General features: G+C 40.5%; 1 protein-coding gene across 1 annotated transcript in view; it reads left to right on the top strand.

The window, feature by feature from the left end:
• usp34 (ubiquitin specific peptidase 34) overlaps positions 1–20,459 on the top strand; it is a 69,026-nt gene that overhangs the window by 33,303 nt on the left and 15,264 nt on the right. Inside the window, 39 exon segments of the mRNA XM_044189501.1 lie at positions 1,632–1,786; positions 2,884–2,997; positions 3,314–3,413; positions 3,849–4,011; positions 4,153–4,279; positions 4,378–4,528; positions 4,685–4,785; positions 5,077–5,292; positions 5,442–5,567; positions 5,775–5,897; positions 6,380–6,463; positions 6,728–6,814; positions 7,000–7,200; positions 7,317–7,399; positions 7,493–7,533; positions 7,764–7,888; positions 8,435–8,587; positions 9,541–9,645; positions 9,795–9,850; positions 10,699–11,003; positions 12,700–12,863; positions 12,980–13,045; positions 13,637–13,783; positions 14,171–14,227; positions 14,830–14,907; positions 15,036–15,130; positions 15,773–15,945; positions 16,133–16,283; positions 16,414–16,492; positions 16,573–16,626; positions 16,735–16,830; positions 17,123–17,187; positions 17,290–17,365; positions 18,042–18,089; positions 18,185–18,250; positions 18,442–18,522; positions 18,685–18,770; positions 19,502–19,670; positions 20,319–20,393. Coding sequence (XP_044045436.1) covers positions 1,632–1,786; positions 2,884–2,997; positions 3,314–3,413; positions 3,849–4,011; positions 4,153–4,279; positions 4,378–4,528; positions 4,685–4,785; positions 5,077–5,292; positions 5,442–5,567; positions 5,775–5,897; positions 6,380–6,463; positions 6,728–6,814; positions 7,000–7,200; positions 7,317–7,399; positions 7,493–7,533; positions 7,764–7,888; positions 8,435–8,587; positions 9,541–9,645; positions 9,795–9,850; positions 10,699–11,003; positions 12,700–12,863; positions 12,980–13,045; positions 13,637–13,783; positions 14,171–14,227; positions 14,830–14,907; positions 15,036–15,130; positions 15,773–15,945; positions 16,133–16,283; positions 16,414–16,492; positions 16,573–16,626; positions 16,735–16,830; positions 17,123–17,187; positions 17,290–17,365; positions 18,042–18,089; positions 18,185–18,250; positions 18,442–18,522; positions 18,685–18,770; positions 19,502–19,670; positions 20,319–20,393 — 4,442 coding nt within the window.

The raw sequence follows: 20,459 nt of genomic DNA, 5'->3' as shown, positions 1-20,459 counted from the left end.
ATGTTAACTACATAAAAGGGTATGACTGTTGTCATTAAAGGTTTAGTTCATCAAAGTCATAAAAAAATCAGATTTTCTCACTTATCCCTCGTTACTTCTAGTTATACAGGTGGTATCGGGTTTATATGCCAAAGTTTGGAGAAATATTTGCTGCCACCCCAACATAATGGAGGTCAATGGCATTTCATTTGTGTTGCTCGAAAAAAGAAAAGAAATAAATATATATATATCTTATCTCGATAATCCACTGATGTTGCTGTCAGCAACACTAACAAGCACATTTCAAGTCTTTGCAAGTGTCATGCTGTAGTGAAATGAGTGGGAAGCAATGACTGCTCAGGAAGTAGGAAAATCACATTACAACTCAACTGGCTTAAATGTGCAAAAACAAGTCTATAGTTGTTTTGCTTGACGTTGCCAAAACTGGTGTATTTTCCTAAGAGAAGCATTTTTAACAGTAGTTTGGAAATGAACTCTTAATGTGCTTTTGGTTTTCTCTTTGAGTCTTCAGGGAACCATGCTAAAATAGACCTCATTATGCAACCTGAGCTGCCCCACTGAGAACAATGCTCCCACTGTCTGTGTGTGAGAGAGAATGACGTAACACTGATGAGGAGAAAATATAACATAATATTTTCTAGTAGTATTTTACCAGATTTATCCCAGTTTGCTCACCCACAGCGATCATTCGAGTTTGATCTAATTTTAGCTCATTTTAAAGTTCCTCAAATATTGACTGCAACCAAAAGTAAAATGGTAAACAGAACTGTAGTTGCTGTCAATATTTGGCGAGATTCAGTCCAGAAAAGTCTGGGAATTTGATATATATATTGTCCTCAGAAATTGGAATATCAGGGAAGTTAACAAATGTGTGACTGTACAGAGTACAGCAGGATGTGTTTTCATCTTGACAGAAATCTAAAGGCCTCTTGTACCTGTTTACTCCTACAGAAAACCAACATTACCATACTGTACCAGGGGTTGATAGAATTTCTTTTGTCTGATTCATCTTCATCCCCTTTTGTTCTTATCCCTAGTTGTTCCTGGCTCATTGTTGCATTTTAAATCCCAAGGTGTGCTAATTACTTTGTTTTCAATCTTTCAGATTTAAGCTAAGAGTCTTTGAGTGTAATAGAAAGTGTCATAAACGATTTAGTTACAGATCACCGTAGAATTACATACAAAGAAACCCTGTATTATAAATGTATAAAAAGTATTCTTGTTAGAGTAACACAGTGGTTCCAAACCTTTTTGACTTGTGGCCCCTTTAAAATTAAGCCAAGTCCACTTTTAATGTCACAGGTTATGGCTGTAGTGTGAACGGAGTGATTTTTTTCCTTCCCAGATTATTTCATTTTAAGGGATTTTAGAAGCCTAAAGAGGTAAAAAGTATCCAATATTTCACAAGAAAATCAAACTTTGAAAAAGTTAAAAAAACAAGCCAAAAAAAACAACATAATTTTTTTGTCTTTTTCTTTTAGTCATCATTAGCTTTTATATGTATCTTGGGACATATGTATGTTGGGCATGTCATAGCAGTCTGTTGTATTAAGTATAGAAGAGGTGGAGTGTGCCTTCACATTTGAATGAGCTCTGTGTGTGTGTGAGTGTGTGTTTTTCTGTCTCTTAAGGACTGAGTCTGGAGCAGGTGGACATCCTGTGGCACTGCCTGGTCGAGGACGCCGAGTGCTACGACGACGCGCTGCACTGGTTCCTCAATCAGGTCCGCAGCAAGGACCAGCATGCTATGGGCATGGAGACATACAAACATCTTTTCCTGGAGAAGGTAAGGACGAGGAGGGGAAACACAAGCACACTACAATATACAGGAATGAGAAGTTTACAGAAAATGTCAGCAATCAGAAATTTGAAGTCTGGGTGAACTCCTTTCAGTTGCAGGGTTCCCTCTGCTCCTGGGATTTCCTGAATATCTGGGAATTTTGAATGTTGGCAAGGAGCATCAATGAGTGCTTTTACATGCACACGAGTATCTTGGTTATGATCAGGTTTTTGGAGTATCCCGGTTATGTATTGCGCATGCAAAAATGCACATGCCACCAGGATCATGTGGCATGTAAACACCTTATCCAGGTTTCTCAGCATTGTGTTGGTACAGGACATAGTGGAGAGACATCATGACACATCTGCGCACAGACCTGAATATGAAATGAATAACCAGGTTTTTCATGTTCCATGTAAACGTCATATCCCGAATAAAATCAAAACCAAGATAAGACTCAAAAGAGATTTGTCTAGAAAATATCCCACTGAGAAATGATGAGCCTGTTTGGATAAATGTCGGACCAAACAGAAAACTATGTGAAGACTTACCGCCTCTAGAAATGAATAAAACATTATAGATATAAATTGAATCTTTTGCAACTGAATGATCCATTTCTCTCCTCAAACGTATTTAGAAAATAGTCCCTCCATCCATCCGTTTTCTAAACCGTTCATCTTCCTCAGGCTGGAACTTATCCCAGCATGTGTGCACAGCATTTCCAGAATAGCCACCATGTTTTTCTCCAAAGAAGCAAAAGACCAAAGAGAGCCTAGTGAGTGGCGTGTTAGACAAAATCAATTGTCAGAAGTAGAGCTGTCAATTATGTGTTGTAAAGCCTACTTCAAATAAAGTTTGCCCTCAGCAAATTCATCTGTGATCATGTCCGATGACACTGAGAAGTAAAAACGACTCCACTTACCTATGAGGCAGTTTACAGCAGAGTGCTTTCAGCAGTAAGTTTCAAACATTTATTCCACTGGATGATTTAAGCCGAGCTGGAGTGGAAACCCACTAATGAGCCCTGAGCAATCCACTGGAGCAGCTGTGTGTTGATGTTTGTGTGTGTTAATGTAACTGTGTGTGTGTGTGTGTGTGTCCAGATGCCCCAGCTGAAGCCCGAGACTATCAGCATGACAGGCCTCAACCTCTTTCAACACCTCTGTAACCTAGCCCGCCTCGCCACCAGTGCACTGGACAACGCCTCCAGCTGTGAGGTAAGCAAACTCCTCTGAACTTCTGAGTCATTCCTTCATATTCAAAACTGTATTTAGAAAACAAATGCTTAATAAATAAAAAAAAAAATAATATATATATATATATATATATATATATATATATATATATATATATATATATTATGATTATAGAACTTTTATATTTGTTTCTGTGGGAAACAAATTCTCAATACAGTTTGTAGACAAGCTGGAGACTCAACAGCTAACAGACATGTTACGAGTACTCATCTTGCCTTTAGTTAAACCAGAGTAGACAGACAGGACAGTTAACTCACAGAGCTGTGTGTGTCTCCAGCTGTGTGGGATGGACCAGCTGTGGGGGATCGCTCTGAGAGCTCAGTCTGCCGATATCAGCCGCGCCGCCATCCAGTACATCAACTCCTACTACATCAACGGTTAGTTTACTGGCATCATTTACACTCAGAAAACACAGCTTCGCACACAAAGTTTACAGACCTTAATGCAAATATGTTGACTTTCATATCAAAATGTGTGTGTGTGTGTTACGGTGTGAGTGGGTGATTGGCATTAGCCACCAGTGCACTGAATGTGTGTCGAACACAAGTATTGAAATGTGTGAATTTATCGAGCGATTTCAGATACATGAAACCAAAAATTTGAATTACAAAAACAGAATTTTCAGTGTCTATACAAACTCACCTGTGTATTTGTCATGGTTTGTAACTTCAACAGAAAACTACTTTTAATGTCAAAGTGAAAACGTCTTCAAAGGTTAATTTAAAGTTTTACCACCATGGACTATAAAAACTCATTTTTTTTTGTCCTGCATCATGTCTTTGTATGTCTTGTGTTTATGTTGACATCTCCAGCTGGTAAGACGGGCCTGGAGAAGGAGCAGGAGTTTATCAGGAAGTGTATGGAGAGTCTGCTGATGGCTTCAGCCAACCTGGAGAAGGACTCCCACTCCAGTCTGACCAGCATCGAGAGGGGGCTGCTCATGCTCAAAACACACCTGGAGGCCTTTCGACGCAGGTACACACACCAGAAATGTTTACACGAGGACTCAGACACACAGTCGAACAAATCAATTTATACAACATTAATGTAAATAATAAAACTGACTGTGTATAAACACATCTCAACAACACATTGTTTCCTTTCCTGTCCTGTCAGGTTTGCGTACCACCTGCGGCAGTGGCAGATCGAGGGGACGGGAATCAGCAGCCACCTGAAGGCTCTGAGCGACAAACAGTCTCTGCCGCTCAGGATCGTCTGTCAGCCCGCTGGCCTTCCTGACAAGGTGACAAATTTACATTTGACACAACAAAATTTGAATGTAAATATCAACCTGTTACATTAGTAGATACAACCTTTTATTTATACTAAGTGTTTTTGCAGATGACGATTGAGATGTATCCCAGCGACCAGGTAGCAGACCTGCGAGCTGAGGTGACCCACTGGTACGAGAACCTGCAGAAGGAGCAGATGAACCAGCAGGCTCAGCTGCAGGAGTTTGGCCAGAGCGGCCGGCAGGCTGGAGACTTCCCAGGTCAGCCCCCACAAATTCTCCCCTTGTTGTTTACTTACAAACAAACATCTGCAGATCACTCAAACCGTTGTCACACTGTCTCTTGGTCCCCTTTGTTTGATGCTGGATTAAAAGCCTTTGTGAGCAGGTGTGTGAAGTTTGTCTTGTCTCCTGCAGGTGGTTTGATGGGACCGGTCAGGATGATCTCCTCTGGCCACGAGCTGACCACAGACTACGACGAGAAGACTCTGCACGAGCTCGGCTTCAAAGACATGCAGGTGACCGCCTCGTTTCTTTCCTTATATTTGTCAAAACCTTAAAAACAACCAACAACAAAACGGAGCACAGTTTTGTTGGATACTACGGTCTAAATAAAAGATTGTTGTTTCAGATTTAATTATTACTTTTTGTCAGTCAATTACTTTTTGTGCATCAATTTTTTTATTAATTCTAATCATCTGGCAACAGATTGTGTAAAAACGGTTAAAATTTTTTGTAGTTGTACTGTCATTTGAAATGTACAACACAGGTGAATCATCACTGCGTCATGTTTGTCTCTTTGATCCCAGATGGTGTTTGTGTCTCTGGGAGCTCCGCGGAGGGAGAGGAAGGGGGAAGGCATCCAGCTGCCGGCCTCTTGTCTGCCTCCTCCCCAGAAGGAGCACATCCCCATGCTGCTGCTCCTCCAGGAGCCGCACCTCACCACGCTCTTCGACCTGCTGGAGATGCTGGCCTGCTTCAAACCGCCCAGCCCCAACACCGAGAAGGTCCACGAAAACCCCGAGGTGGGTGTGACTGATGGAGGAAACTCAAGTGTTTTAACTTAACATGTCGCACTTGAAGTGTTCATGTATGCAGAGCAACTTATAATGAGGATAAAAAGATTATATGAACGGAAAAAATAAAATCAAAGTTTGTGTGTGTCTCCCTGCAGAGTGCACGGTGTGAGGAGCTTCACCTCCATGCAGAGAATCTGTCTCGTCGGGTTTGGGAGCTGCTCATGCTGCTTCCTACGTGTCCCAAGATGCTGCAGGCCTTCCAAAACATCTCCGACGACACGGTCAGTCACCACACTCGCCAAACAACTTTGATGAGTTAACGGCAGAATGACATTCAACAAGCATACATAGAGAAGAGAAAATGCAGAGATCAATTTCTAAACCTACAGGAGGAGGAAAACAGTGCAGCCACAAATTCAAAGTGTTGTGTGTTTTTCTGTCAGACACTGAATAACTGAACTTGAATTTGTGTGTGTGTGTGTGTGTAGAATGGGGAGGGTCTGTGCTGGAAGGAGCTGCTGAGGATTAAAAGTCCCCACAAGCTGCTGTACGCTCTGGAGATCATCGAGGCTCTGGGCAAACCCAACCGACGCATCCACCGAGAGTCCACTGTGAGAAAAACACACATTGTTTATTTTTTAAAAGATCTGTCTACATACAGCATGTAGTGTCTGGTTTTGTAATGTGGTCTGGAGTTTTCTTTACTTTGTACAATGTGAAGGCAGAATAAGCAGGAAAAACAAGAGATAAAAAAAAAAAAAAAAAAAAAAAAAAAAAAAAGACTATTTTTTTTTTTAAAAGTTTTCTAAAAACAAATTGAAAGTACTGAAATCATTATCAGTTTTTTAGGGACCTTTTTACACGTGTGTTATTTGTACATGAACAACATCAACACAAACTTTTAAAAACACACCTTCTTATGTGTCCTGAACACACAGTCACAATGCACGGACTTCTTAGACTCCTTGTATGTACTTTGTACTTGTTTGTACTGTTTATAAATCTTACTCTGTGTGTGTGTGTGTGTGTGTGTGTGTGTGTGTGTGTGTGTGTGTGTGTGTGTGTGTGTGTGTGTGTGTGTGTGTGTTTCCAGGGCAGCTACAGTGATCTGTATCCAGACTCTGACGACTCCAGTGAGGATCAGATAGAAAACAGCAAGAACACCTGGAGCTGCAAGGTACAACACAGCACATCACATCTGTGACAGAAAAACTACTCTGATCTGTTGTTTAGACAGTTAGAAACTCAAAAACTTCAATTTTCCCCCCTTTATCATCTTTCTGACTTTCACTGTCTTTCAAATTTAAGTAGTTATTAACATAAAGATGTAAATAAAACCACAATATACAAACAACAATCCAAAATTGACATATCAGTGTGTTTATGTAGAATAAAAAATGAAGTTCTTGTTGGATTCAGTCTTTTTCTTTCTCTCCTCCAGTTTGTTTCGTCTGGAGGCCTGCAGCTGCTCCTGGAGATCTTCAACTCGGGCATCCTGGAGCCCAAAGACCAGGAGTCCTGGACTGTGGTGAGAGAGGCTAGGTCCCTTTGAGTGCAATTTTCAGGGGAAGGTTTTCTCTTCAGTAAGCTGGTTACTTAAGCTGGTTTGGGTTCATTTACACATTTTCACAATCTGAGTGTTAATGGAATGAGTTGTCTGTTTTTCTTCACGTGTGATGTTTTATATTTGGCCTCTTTCTGTCTCCTCTGCAGTGGCTGCTGGACTGCCTGGCCTGCCTGCTCAAGTTGATCTGCCAGTTTGCAGTGGACCCCGCAGACCTGGACCTGGCCTACCACGACGTCTTCTCCTGGTCCGGCCTCGCCGACAGCCAACGCAAACGGGCGTGGCCAGGCAAATCCCGCAAGTCCACCGTAGAGCACGGGAAAGGCCTCCACATCCCTCGGCTGACTGAGGTAAATGTTCCAGCAGCTGGAAAAACAAACAGCTGCTTGTTGAAGACCTGCGCAGCAGCGATTATCTTCGACGTTCTGGGATTTGATGATCAGCTGAGCTGTCTGTTGGTTTGCAGGTCTTCCTCAGCCTCGTACAGGGGACCAACCTCATCCAACGTTTGATCAATGTGGCCTACACTTACGACAACCTCGCACACAGGTGACAAAATACAGGAGTACAAAAAATATTATTCTGGTACTTCAAAACTAGATACATCAAGTATAATTTACATGTTATCTTTTCGTTCAACAGAGTTCTTAAGGCTCAGTCTGACCACAGGTCTCGACATGAAGGTGAGAACTTAAAAATGATATTCATTATCATTTGGCTTTCATGATGTCTATTTCCACTCAATGATAAAACTCTGAAAGGAAGAAGGAAAACACAAGCATACAGACAGGATAAAGAAACGTAACCCAAAACAAATCATGCCTCAGAAGTCAATAAAAACAACAAAAATAGACGTGAAGCAAACACTGTGATGTTTGGCAGTGACATGACTGTGATGTTTCTTTCCCACAAGTGACTCACTACTCCATGTGGCTGCTGGTGAGCTGGGCTCACTGCTCCTCCACAGTGAAGTCCAGTCTGGCCGACAGCGAGCACCTTCACGACTGGCTGAAGAAACTTACCCTGCTGGTGCCCGAGGTGAGCCAGTCCAAACATCCACAGGTCCCTCACGAGTTTAGAATGAAAGTAACCAGGTAAAAAAAAGCAATCAAAGCCACCTACCGGCATCTCATCTTCCTGTGTGCGCTGACGTAAAGGCGAGCTGCTGTAACAAAAGAGTTTCCCCTCTGGGATCAATAAAGTATTTCTGATTCTGATCTCTGAAGCTCTCTAACACGTTATATCTTGTTTGTGTAATCCATACAAAAACGTAACTGTAAAAACGTCAGGTTGTGATTATATCTTGTTAAACAAATGAGATGTAACGTGTTAACGCTAGCAGTTGTCAGTCTTTGAGCTAAGCTAAGCGGCTGCTGGCCCTATTTCATATAGATCAGACAGATATGCGAGTGTTATTCATCTTATCGCGAGTGGTATCGCAAGAAAGCGAATAAGCAAAATGTCAAACTATTCCTCTAAATCAGATGTTTTATTTATGACTAAGGAGCGTGTGATTTGATGCACAAGAGCAGGTTTACTTAGTTTTTTTTTTTATCAGTGTGTGACTTGTTGTTGTTCTTTCAGCCGGCTGTGAGACACGAGGCTTGTAACGGCCTCTACAAGCTCTCTCTCTCGGGTTTGGAGGGAGGAGAGTCCATCAACAGATCCTTCCTGCTGCTCGCCGCCTCCACGCTCCTCAAGTTCCTGCCTGACGCACAGGCACTCAAACCGCTGAGGGTGGGTCTCACACACTCGCACACACTCACGCCGACAGGAAACTCATCTGCAAGCTACACTCTGTGTCAATAGTCTTCAGGGACAATGATTTGACTCAATTTGAGCTTTGCTACAGTGAAACCAGTTTGTTTCTGTGAGCCATTTTCCCTCTGGTGGGATTCATGCTGGAGAGAACGGGACACGCTCTGAATACAGGCGCCCTGTGGAGGTTTCTTGTAAACAAACAGAACTTGCGTTTACATTCAATGTTACTCACCAACACATTGTGTGAATCCTTGAGGTCCAACAAATATGTTGAATGCATTTCCTTCCTCATAAAACATTTGCAAAGCTTATTGTTTTGAACATTTTACCTCATGTATTGTTTGCATCTGTGTTTACTAGCTTGCAGTCTTCTTCTTCCCTGTCTTTGTTGGTGCATTGCTGCATTTCTTGCTGCGTGACTACCACGTGTAGATCACTGCAATAGTGTGAAACCAGGGCGGCAGGGTTGTAGCTGTTTGACTAGGAGCCGGGATGCCAGTCAGAGTCAAGGTCTCACAAAGATTATGGTTTTAGTTACCCTACAAAGGACCGATGTCTTTCAATACCCTTGGAGTAGCAATAACTAACAACAAAAAACACAAAAATTTGAAGTTGACCACAGTATATTATACAATAAGTGATCAATATGAAACCCACCGTTCAACCCCTATGAATGAGTCCTTATCTCAGTTCAAATTCAAATTTCAGCAAGTGTCCATATCTCAGCAGAAAGCTCCTCTTCAGGATCCCAGCAGGCACACAGACAAATACTCAGTGCAGCAGGTGATTGGTGGTTACCTGCCGAAGTTCAAGACAAAATGTCCCATCCTTTATCAAACTCTGACTCAGATGTTAATGATTTTACTTCAATTTTTAAAGATGCTACTGAGTGCGTAATAATGGAGTTTGATGGTAACGTGTATTTGCAGGTGGAGGACTATGAAGAGGAGCCTCTGTTAAGGACGGGCTGTAAGGAATACTTCTGGCTGCTCTGTAAACTCATCGACAACATCCACGTTAAAGACGCCAGCCAGGTGAGAACTGATCTGTAGTCGGTTGATAGATTCAGTTTATTGAACAGCTGGTAGTATTGTTGTGATGTTTTATTGAACTGTTGCTAGTATTGGTCTGTTTGAACTCACAGAAGGTCTCTCCCTCTCTGTCGCTGGCCGGCTCGATGCAGACCACGCTGCTGGACCTGGACGCTCTCGCCCGACACCTCGCCGACTGCATCAGGAGGTCAGACAGTCGTACACTGACTACAGGAGTCTTATATACAGTGAATTGTAACTGGGTTGATATTTTGTTGTATCGACCGCCTGCAGGTGTTCCACCTTTTAGTGAAACTTTTGAACATATTTTCTTTTTTGAGAAGGGTTTGTGCTGCTTATTCTTTTGGTGTATGTTTTTTTTTTTTTTTTTATGTAATATGTTTCATGTCATTTGTTGTTATCCTGAACACAATGGCAAATTTCCACATTGTGGACATTAAAACTTTGTGTTGGTTGCATTTAAAATCTTATCCAGAAACAGTTCATAAAACACTTATTAGACGTTTAACATTTTATATTACATTGATTTAAAGGTTTATCATGGTTAGTTACAACTTGGGTCTTATTTTCATAGTTTTGGCTATCTATTGGTAAAAATAACATTGTCCACACCAAGTTAATGGGCCATATCTGGGAATCCAACCATGTCACTAAAAAAAAGTTGTTGCCAAATAAAGTGGTGTAGATAATCTGGTTAAACAGTTGGCTTATTGTCTGACTGCACGTGTTTCTTGACTTGTCGGACTTTTACATGTAATTATGTTCAGCACCAATGAGCTTAAGTCGCCTCTAAACATATTATTTCTTCGCAGCCTTTCAGATAAAGGATGTAAAGGACTGTAAAGTTTAGATTTTGGCTGACATGGAAGCGCAGAACTCTGATGTGATGAGCTGTGGCAAACGTTTCTCAACCAACAAGCTTTGTGATCGGCTGTATAAGAAACTAACTGACTTCTGGTGAACTGTAGAGCATGTTGTTCAGTGTGGACGTTTAACACCAGCCCGCCGTGACCTCTTGGTTCCTCTCTCCTCCAGCCGTGAGATCCTGGACCAGCAGGACGGGGCGATCGAGGACGACGGGCTGACCGGCCTCCTGCGTCTCGCCACCAGCGTCCTCAAACACAAGCCTCCCTTCAAGTTCTCCCGCGAGGGTCAGGAGTTCCTGCGGGACGTCCACAACCTCCTCTTCCTCCTGCCCAGCCTGGCCGACCGCGCTCAGCCCAAATGCAAGTCCCACGCTGCCCGGGCTGCCGCCTACGACCTGCTGGTGGAGACGGTGAAGGGCTCAGTGGAGAACTACCGGCTGCTCCACAACTGGGTCATGTCACAGCACATGCAAGGTGAAAAAAACTGGCTACTTCACTTTTTAAACAGCTAGCAGCACACAAAAACAATATGGTAATTTAAATGTTTCCAACATGTTTTGACTTCAGACAGAAAATTCAAAATTCAGCTTCTTTTAGGTCTGAAAGTTTTCATAACCCATCTATTTAAAATAGACATTTCTTTGCTATTGGATATTGGCAGGGAAAAGTTATGGCCTCTCTAAAGTGCATCCACTGCCTGCTCAGCTCATCACGTTTTCTTTCAAATCAAGATTTCGGCCTGCCGATGTATTTTATGTGTATTCTCTGAAAGTGTCTTTCAAGTTTGTTTGGTTTCCTCTTTTCCACAAACAACACATTACTGCACAAGAGGCATTTGGATAATTACTTGTTTACTCAGTGGTGATCATAAATTTATACTGAAGGAATGTTAATTGTAACTTTGTGAACATTTTGAAGGTTGATATTCAGCAAATTGTTCACTTATTGATGTGGACGGGGCATCTCCATGAAAAAATCTGTCTACTTTGCTAACTTGCTGGCTCGCCGTTTTACTGCCCATCACAGGAAGACTTCCTCGTACAAACACAATTGTACTATATATATATATATATATATATATATATATATAACAATAACAGAACGCGTCAACTTGCAGTCTTGTGTACATCTAGGTTCAAGGGTCGTGAAGTTCAAGGGAGATGCAACATAATTCAAGCAATTAATTTTTCCCCACATTTTCACGTTTTATAATTTAAATGAAACTGTTAAAAAATTAATCTGATTTAAATTGACTTTATATTATCTTATCTCTTCTCAGCAATTTTGTTGCAACCCTATTTCCATATCAGACGACCACAAGTTTGGGAAAGAATTCAGTAAATATTGTGGTGTTTCATCGCTCAACATTAGACCATAGGTCTTGTATCCGTGGCATGTATTCAGCAGCAGAAACCAAAACCTTATGGATTTTAAAGAATGGGAATACTGCATCCAAATGCTAACTGGTATTACTGATAATCACCTCAATTAAATACAAATGTTTAGGATTTTAGAGCCAGAGTTAATTTTTACTTCAGAATAAATTACCCTTTAAAGCTGCACTTTTGGCCACTAGGTGGCATAAAAACTTAAAAATAACACCAGCTTATAAAACATGTACTATCTACACATCCACTAGACACAAAGCAACATTATACTTTATTTGGAGTTGTTTTTCTGGCCACCTGAATCACTTTATTATTATAGTAGGAATCTCTTATTATATCTCGTCTGCAAGCTACACTCTGTGTCAGAAGTCCTTTGGGATGATGATCTGACTCAATTTGAGCTTTGCTACAGTGAATCCAGTCTGTTTCTGTGAGACATTGTCCCTCTGGTGGGATCAATGCTGGAGAGACTGGGACAGCCGATACAGTAAATTAACTATACAGTAAATGTGCTTTAAAACTACAACAATGAGCTAAAATGGCTGAAAATCTCCATTAGGCAGCAGAGTTGGTGATATATCTCTGCGTGTTCATTACTGCAAACAACCTCCTTCACATTACACTTAGTATGAGTTAATGTCAGAAATACTGATTAGTGTAGGTTTAACAGAAATATATTTTTCTGAAAATACCACTAGGCAAAACTGCCACCAGGTACACCACAAGGTCTTCAAAAAAATTGCAAAATTATTAAAAGCTTCCTTCTGATATTCTTTCTCTAGCCTCTCACGCCCCGTACAAGTGGGACTACTGGCCCCACGACGACGTTCGAGCCGAGTGCCGCTTCGTGGGTCTGACTAACCTGGGAGCAACCTGTTACCTGGCCTCCACCATCCAGCAGCTCTACATGATCCCTGAGGCCCGCCAGGCCGTCTTCACTGCCAAGGTCCGTACCTGCAAGACGAAACTGGGGCACAGCACATCGTTAAAGCGTCAATCAAATTCAAAACAGAGTGTAGATTCTTATTGTGTGTGTGTGTGTGTGTGTGTGTGTGCGCGCAGTACGCTGAGGATATCAAACACAAGACCACACTGCTGGAACTGCAGAAGATGTTCACATATCTCATGGTGAGTTTTACATTTATACCTCCGACTGTCCTTATAATCATCCTCTGCTTTTGATAGTAACGTCACAGAGAACGAAGTAAAAGAAAACAACCAAAAATGTGACATTTTATTTTATTTTTTTCATCATCTTGTAGATTTGTGAAAGTGCAGCCTGATCTCAAACAAAATTACTATTTAATAATATTTTAACATCTGAATTTGTATGTCAAATTCATTTGAACAGATGTGCAAACGGCTGCCCTAGATTCGAGTTCAATTACTAATTCATTAGTTTTTGTCAGAGACCCATTTTGAAGCAGTTGTTGGTTAAAAAGCACAAACAGGAAGACCAAAGAAAACAGCCTGCACTCGCACGTGGAGGAAAAAATTAGATTAGATGTTAACATCAAAAGCATCTGTCCATAAAGTCACATGCAGCATGTTGTTTCTCTCTTGTAAAGGTTGTTAGTTTAAAGTTTCTTTACCTTTGTAGTTTGTGACGCTCTGCAGACGGTTTGATGACTATGTTGTGAAACCACACAACTATTACATCATCTGAACCTGCCATTTCCCCTCCTCCTCCTCCTCTTGTCCAATGTTTTGTCTGTTCAGGAGAGTGAGAGGAAAGCTTACAACCCCCGGCCGTTCTGTAAAACGTACACTATGGACAAACAGCCTCTCAACACTGGGGAGCAGAAGGACATGACCGAGTTCTTCACCGACCTCATCACCAAGATCGAGGAGATGTCCCAGGAGCTGGTAAAAACACACAACTTTACACAAGCCACACCAATAACAACCCCTCTCTGAGAGACAGAAACATACTGTACAATTTTCTCAGGGTGAATTTTATTTCTGTCCAGCCATTTTACATAAGTTGTAAAAGTTGGAAATTTGTATTTTACAATTAAAATTTTTTTTTGCAAAGATCTGACAAGAACTGATGATTTGGAAATGTTCTATTCCTAATCTTTCTGAATTCGACACTGTGTAATAAATAAAACCCCAACAACAAATGTCCTGATTACAGAATCACCCAATAATGACAGGAGTTGGTCATAAAAAACCCTGATATTTAAATTAATTTTGAATAAAAATGTGAATCAACCGTATTGATTAATGTGTCTTATTTGTCTATTCTTATAGAAAAACACAGTGAAGACTCTGTTTGGAGGCGTCATCACCAACAACGTGGTCTCCCTGGTGAGTTTGAGGAGAGGAATTTGATTTGAAACCAGGAATATTGAATTTAAAAATTAAGATTATATATAATACATGAACATCATATTTATAATATATTTTGTAATATAAAATATTCTGAGGACCAGAAAGAAGCTGTCAAGCTCCAAGCACACCTCGTATCTTTGATTTAACTTGAATTGTATCCTGTTTAACACCTGCTTTAATTATTTTGTGCATTTTCCTTTTTTATATACTCGTTGCTCTATTTTATTTACCCTTTAAAGTATTTCTGAGACTTAAAATTACTTTTAATAAACAAAATTTTTAATTATTTTATTATATTATAATCAGTGATAATAAAGAATATTGGCTCTGATGTTGAATTTAGGTTATAATTGGTCTTTTTTTAAAGAACTTTATACTAAATCATAACAAGCTTGATGACTTGACTCTACATGAAGTATTTACTTCATATCTTCAGAATGCATTTTCCAAATTTAGTGCAGAGGTTAAAGTAGTTTAATTCAAGAGTTAGAAAGCTGACTTAGTGGTGAATTTAAAATTTCGGTTCTTGACTGTCTGTGTGACAGTTTGAGTGACGCTTTGTGCCGTCTGTCCTGCAGGACTGTGACCACGTCAGTCAGACTGCAGAGGAGTTTTACACAGTCAGATGTCAAGTGGCGGATATGAAGAACATCTACGTGAGTATACAAAATGCATCAGCCCCGAAATACTCGTATACATTTATCAAGCCGTTTTCACACTTATCACACATAATATTCTGCAAAGTTCTTAACTGTTTCTTTCTGCGGTTGTTGTCTTTATTCAGGAATCTCTGGATGAGGTGACCATCAAGGACACTCTGGAGGGCGACAACATGTACACCTGCTCCCAGTGTGGCAAGAAGGTCCGCGCAGAGAAAAGGTCGGAATAAATCTAAATACATGGATCTGTTTAGTTAAAGTAGCATGAAAAAAAACCAACTGTAAAAGCCTCCTGTAGAAATATTGCAATTGGATACATTTCCCTCTAAGTTTCTATATGACCCTAAGTCATTAAACTGGACATTGATCATTAACATCTCTGCAATACTTGACATAATTGTGCAATATTCTGTGTTAATACTCCTGTGCAATATACTCTTTTCAGTTTAAAATTCCCTGTTTATTGATATTTATTCATACTTATATCACTGCTGTGCAATATCCACCATCTCATAATCATTTTAATAAGCTACACTTAACTTGACAGTTCATGCACTATTACTTTATACTGTATTATCATCATCAACCGGTAAACCCACTTTGTACTTCACACTTATTTTAGTTTTATACTTATACCCACTTGGTACTTAATTTATCTCACCTGTATTATAGTGTATTATATTTTTTGCTTAGTACTTCTATTCCTGTGTGCACTGACGTGACAGTGAGCTGCTGTAGCAAAAGAGTTTCCCCTCGGGGATCAATAAAGTATTTCTGATTCTCTATTCAAAGCTGTGTGATAAATCCTTTAATCTCCCTCCATCACACTGTCCGACGCCATCTTTCGTCTCTCCTCCCACAGAGCTTGTTTCAAAAAGCTGCCACGGATCCTGAGTTTCAACACCATGCGATACACCTTCAACATGGTGACGATGATGAAGGAGAAGGTCAACACCCACTTCTCCTTCCCCCTGCGCCTCGACATGACGCCCTACACCGAGGACTTCCTCATGGGCAAAGGAGAGCGCAAAGAGGGTTCGTCCAAACCTCACAAACACTGAATACACTCAGGCTTGATTTTACAAATGACAAAAATATTAATGAGAAGAAAAAGTTACTGAAAAGTCTGTGTTTTGGAACAGATTTATTTACATTTGCAGTAAATTTCTGGTGTGGCTATAATTTGGATGAAGTTCTGAGCAGTGTCTGTCGTGTGCTGCAGGTTTTCGGGAAGAGGGCGAGGCAAAGGTCACGGAGAGCTACGAGTACGACCTCATCGGAGTCACAGTACACACGGGCACAGCAGACGGCGGCCATTACTACAGCTTCATTAGAGACATCGTCAACCCACATGCCTACAAGAACAACAAGTGGTGAGGGCAGAAGCATGTTAAAGTGGAAATAATGATTCATTTTAAAGACTTTAATAAGTTTTGAAAGTTTCAGATTCAGGTTGCTCAAACATGTAGTTGCATTTAAAAACAACACTTAACATTCTTGCAGGTACTTGTTCAACGATGCGGAGGTGAAGCCCTTCGACTCGGCCCAGCTGGCCTCCGAGTGCTTCGGTGGAGAAATGACGGTACGAGCTGCAGTCAGAGGAAAATAAAACATTAATTCATCTGTCACTTTGGATTTCGCTGACATTAGTCTTTCTTTCAGACTAAAACCTACGACTCCGTCACGGACAAGTTCATGGATTTCTCTTTTGAGAAGGTCAAGACAGTTTCCTGCCTGGTTTTTACATTTTTTTCATCTGATTCTGTTTTTCATTTAACACATATTGTCCAGAAGGTAATAATGACGTGTTGATTGAACTTGCAGACACACAGTGCCTACATGCTCTTCTATAAGAGAGTGGAGCTGGAGGAGGAGAACGGGAAGGACTTTAGTTTTGACGTCTCTCCTGATCTGCTGGAGGTACTGTGGGTCTGCTTTTTTAAGTTTAACTTATGTAAGTGCATTAATATTTACATTTTAAATCTTAAATTTAGGGCGCCCCGGTAGCTCACCTGGTACAGCGCGCACCTGTATCAAGGCTGAGTCGTTACCGCAGCAGCCCAGGCCCTTTGCTGCATGCCATCCTCTCTCTCTCTCCCCTGCCTTTCCTGTCTCTCTCTACTGTGACTATCAAATAAAGCAGAAATGCCGAAAAAATTATTACAAAAAACCCCCAAAAAATCTTAAATTTACATGTCTGTGTCTCTTTCAGTGGATTTGGCACGACAACATGCAGTTTCTCCAGGATAAAAATATATTTGAACACACCTACTTTGGGTGGGTATCTTATTTTGACAGAATGAACTGATGAACCCTTGTCAGTCTTTATAATCACCACTCACCTTCCTTGTTTGCTTATTTGTTACTTGCTTTTTTCAGTTTCATGTGGCAGCTCTGCAGCAGCATCCCCAGCACTCTACCAGACCCTAAAGCCGTCTCCCTCATGACTGCTAAGGTGAGAGATATTTCAGAAATATTACACGTTCAAGCATTTTATACCTTTACTGCCAGTTTAACGTTTTACAACACTAAAAGAAGGTTGAGGGGGAAATGAGCATTTACATTTTATTTGACAATTAAACATGAGTATGGTACTTAAGAAAGCCGAAAATGCTTCTTTAATAATAAAAATAAAGGCTTCACTGACCGATTTGAACCTGCGTTGTTAGAATTAGAGCTAATAAGTAGATCACCAGAAAATTAATCGACAACAATTTTGCAAAAATACCAAAACCTTTCTTTTTCACGTCATTGTAAACTAAATGTCTTTGGCTTTTGGTTGTTTGGACAAAACCAACTAAATATGTCATCTTGGTGTATAGGAAAATGTGATGGGCATTTCATAGTCCAAATTAACCGAATGAGTATATAATCGGCTACTTAATAAGTTTGTTGCAGCCCTAGATTGAACTGAAGGTAAATGTTTGTGCCCACCTTAGTGACCCATGTGCTATGTTAATGTCAAACTCCTGCTTGGAAAACATATTTCTGCCACTTGGTCAATACAAACACAAGTCAATTGTCAAAGTGCTTTCATGTGTTTCTTTTGAAATTCAGTTCCTGAACAGCCATAAATCACACGAGAGACATAAAAGTTAATTTACTTACTGTAAATGTTGTTTTCTTTGCAGCTCAGCACATCATTTGTCCTTGAGACTTTTATTCACTCCAAGGAGAAGGTAATGCACCCTCACCTTATTGTAGGACATTTCATTTCTAACTGCTGGAAGCCTGTACAGAACTGACTGTTTCCGTCCGGCTCTGTCACCTCCAGCCCACCATGCTGCAGTGGATTGAACTCCTGACCAAACAGTTCAACAACAGCCAGGCCGCCTGCGAGGTTGGATCACAGCTTTAACTATTATTTTACCTCAGTGTCGTGGGTTTTTGTTGTTTTGGTACATCTCATATGCGGTGTTTGAATATAGCTCTTACGTTCTATTGATTTTATCCAAGGAAGCAGATACAGTATAGAAACTCATTCTGTGTTTGTTTACGTGATCGCTGATTAACTGTTTTTCTCTGTTTCAGTGGTTTTTGGATCGAATGGCTGATGACAACTGGTGGCCGATGCAGATCCTCATAAAGTGCCCCAATCAGATTGTCAGACAAGTGAGTTATTTATCAAATATGATTTCATTGTAATGTTTCCATTTTTCGTTCCTATTGACTTAGTGTTTCTCCACAGGTATTTAATGATTAAAGTTTTAATGACTAAAGTGATTGAAGTTCCACCTTCATATAGTCTCACTTCTGCCTTCTACATTCTTCCAGATGTTCCAGAGGTTGTGTATTCATGTCATCCAGCGGCTGCGTCCGGTCCACGCTCACCTCTATCTGCAGCCCGGCATGGAGGACGGGTATGTCACACCTGATTGGTCGGATTGGCAGCCCTGGCCGATCAATGTTTAACACTAGTTTTTGTTCTTAGTCCTGAAGAAAATCAAAACACACAAGCTGCTTGATATTTAGATTTAAAATTATTGTTCTTTGCACTCAAAAAGTAATGGAGACATTCTTTTTTGACTTTGACCCTCCCTTCAAATGTTTTTAATATTCTAAAAAAGTTGTTTACACCAGATTTTTGAAATGTTGTTTGTGTTTGTAGTTCTGCATGTTTTTATTGTACTTCCATTGAATAAATTTGAATTTGAACCCAACTTTTAAAATTAGATGCCAAGACTCATTGCAGCCTCTCTTCCCCAGCCCAAAGAAGTACACTTGAAAGAACTTAATTTAAATTTTTTTAGAAGTTGTTTTCACGTCAGTTTAATTGTGCCATTAGAGGTGTGCAGTACAAACAGTCCGTGATGTGTCTGTGATATCAGATGGCGACAGAGATCCAAACAGGAGCCGTGTGTCACTCAGTGTCTCTGTCTCTCTGGACTCTGAGAAAGACTTGTGGCTCCACATCACTGACACGCACACAGAGCTCGGCAGAGACGAGAAAGATTAGAAAATGCATTCAAGGCAGCAGTTTATAGTTAAAATGTGTCAGACTGGCTCAGTGGCAAAGCAAACACCACCTGTATCATGTTCAGTTTTAACCTGCCCTAAAAACAACTTTCCCTCTTGCTTTTTCCTGTCTCAGCTCTGACGACATGGACGGTCCGGTGGAGGACATCGGCAGCCGATCCTGCGTCACTCGCTTCGTTAAGACCCTCCTGTCCATCATGGAACATGGCGTCAAGCCCCACAGCAAACACCTGACTGAGTACTTCGCCTTTCTCTACGAGTTCGCCAAGATGGGAGAGGAGGAGGTCGGTCTGAACTTCTACACCCAATTTGATCCTTTAGTCTAAATGATGTTTGTCATCCAAAGGCTTCATCAGGTTTACTAACTGGTGGGAAAGTGTTGAGAGTCTCAAGCCTGTTAGATGAGTTAAGAAACATCTTCAAGCCAAACAGTTGACTTCCTTGAGTCCTGTTGCCTCTGATCTAGTATCAGTCCACACACAGATAACAGACAAGGGAATTTAATCAAGTGAGTGAGAGGTTATTATTAAAAGTAACATTTGTTTATTAGGTTATATTCATGTTTTTAGATATAAAGCATACATATAAGCATTTTTTTCAGCATCTTCACATTTGCACAAGCACACCAGCAGGATGGTGTTTTGTAGTTGAACAAAATAATATTTGAATAGGCTCTGCACCACTGTTACTCTTAATATAATGTTGGGTAAACTAATGCGCTGCAGTGTTGTAAGCTGTGAAGTTTGCTGGACAAACTTCAGTATGTAATGACATTATTGTTTCTGAATTACCACAAAAGCTGTTTCTTTTTTTTTCTTCTTTGAAAATAGGATTAAATTATTTATACATGTAATGTAATTTCTTTTTTTAAGCATTTGTTGTTAAAACATAATTAATCTTTTTCAAGTCATTCATCTTTTCTGTGTCTCCAGAGTCAGTTCTTGTTGTCACTACAAGCCATTTCCATCATGGTGCATTTCTACATGGGAACAAAAGGCCCTGAGAATGTAAGTTTACACACTGATTGCTTTATGTGTGTTTCACAACTCACTATATTTATTTACAATATTTCT

Source organism: Siniperca chuatsi, linkage group LG3 (genome assembly GCF_020085105.1).
Source record: "Siniperca chuatsi isolate FFG_IHB_CAS linkage group LG3, ASM2008510v1, whole genome shotgun sequence".
NCBI lineage: Eukaryota > Metazoa > Chordata > Actinopteri > Centrarchiformes > Sinipercidae > Siniperca > Siniperca chuatsi.
Note: the sequence above shows the minus strand (reverse complement) of the source record. Positions and strands in the feature narration are given on the sequence as shown.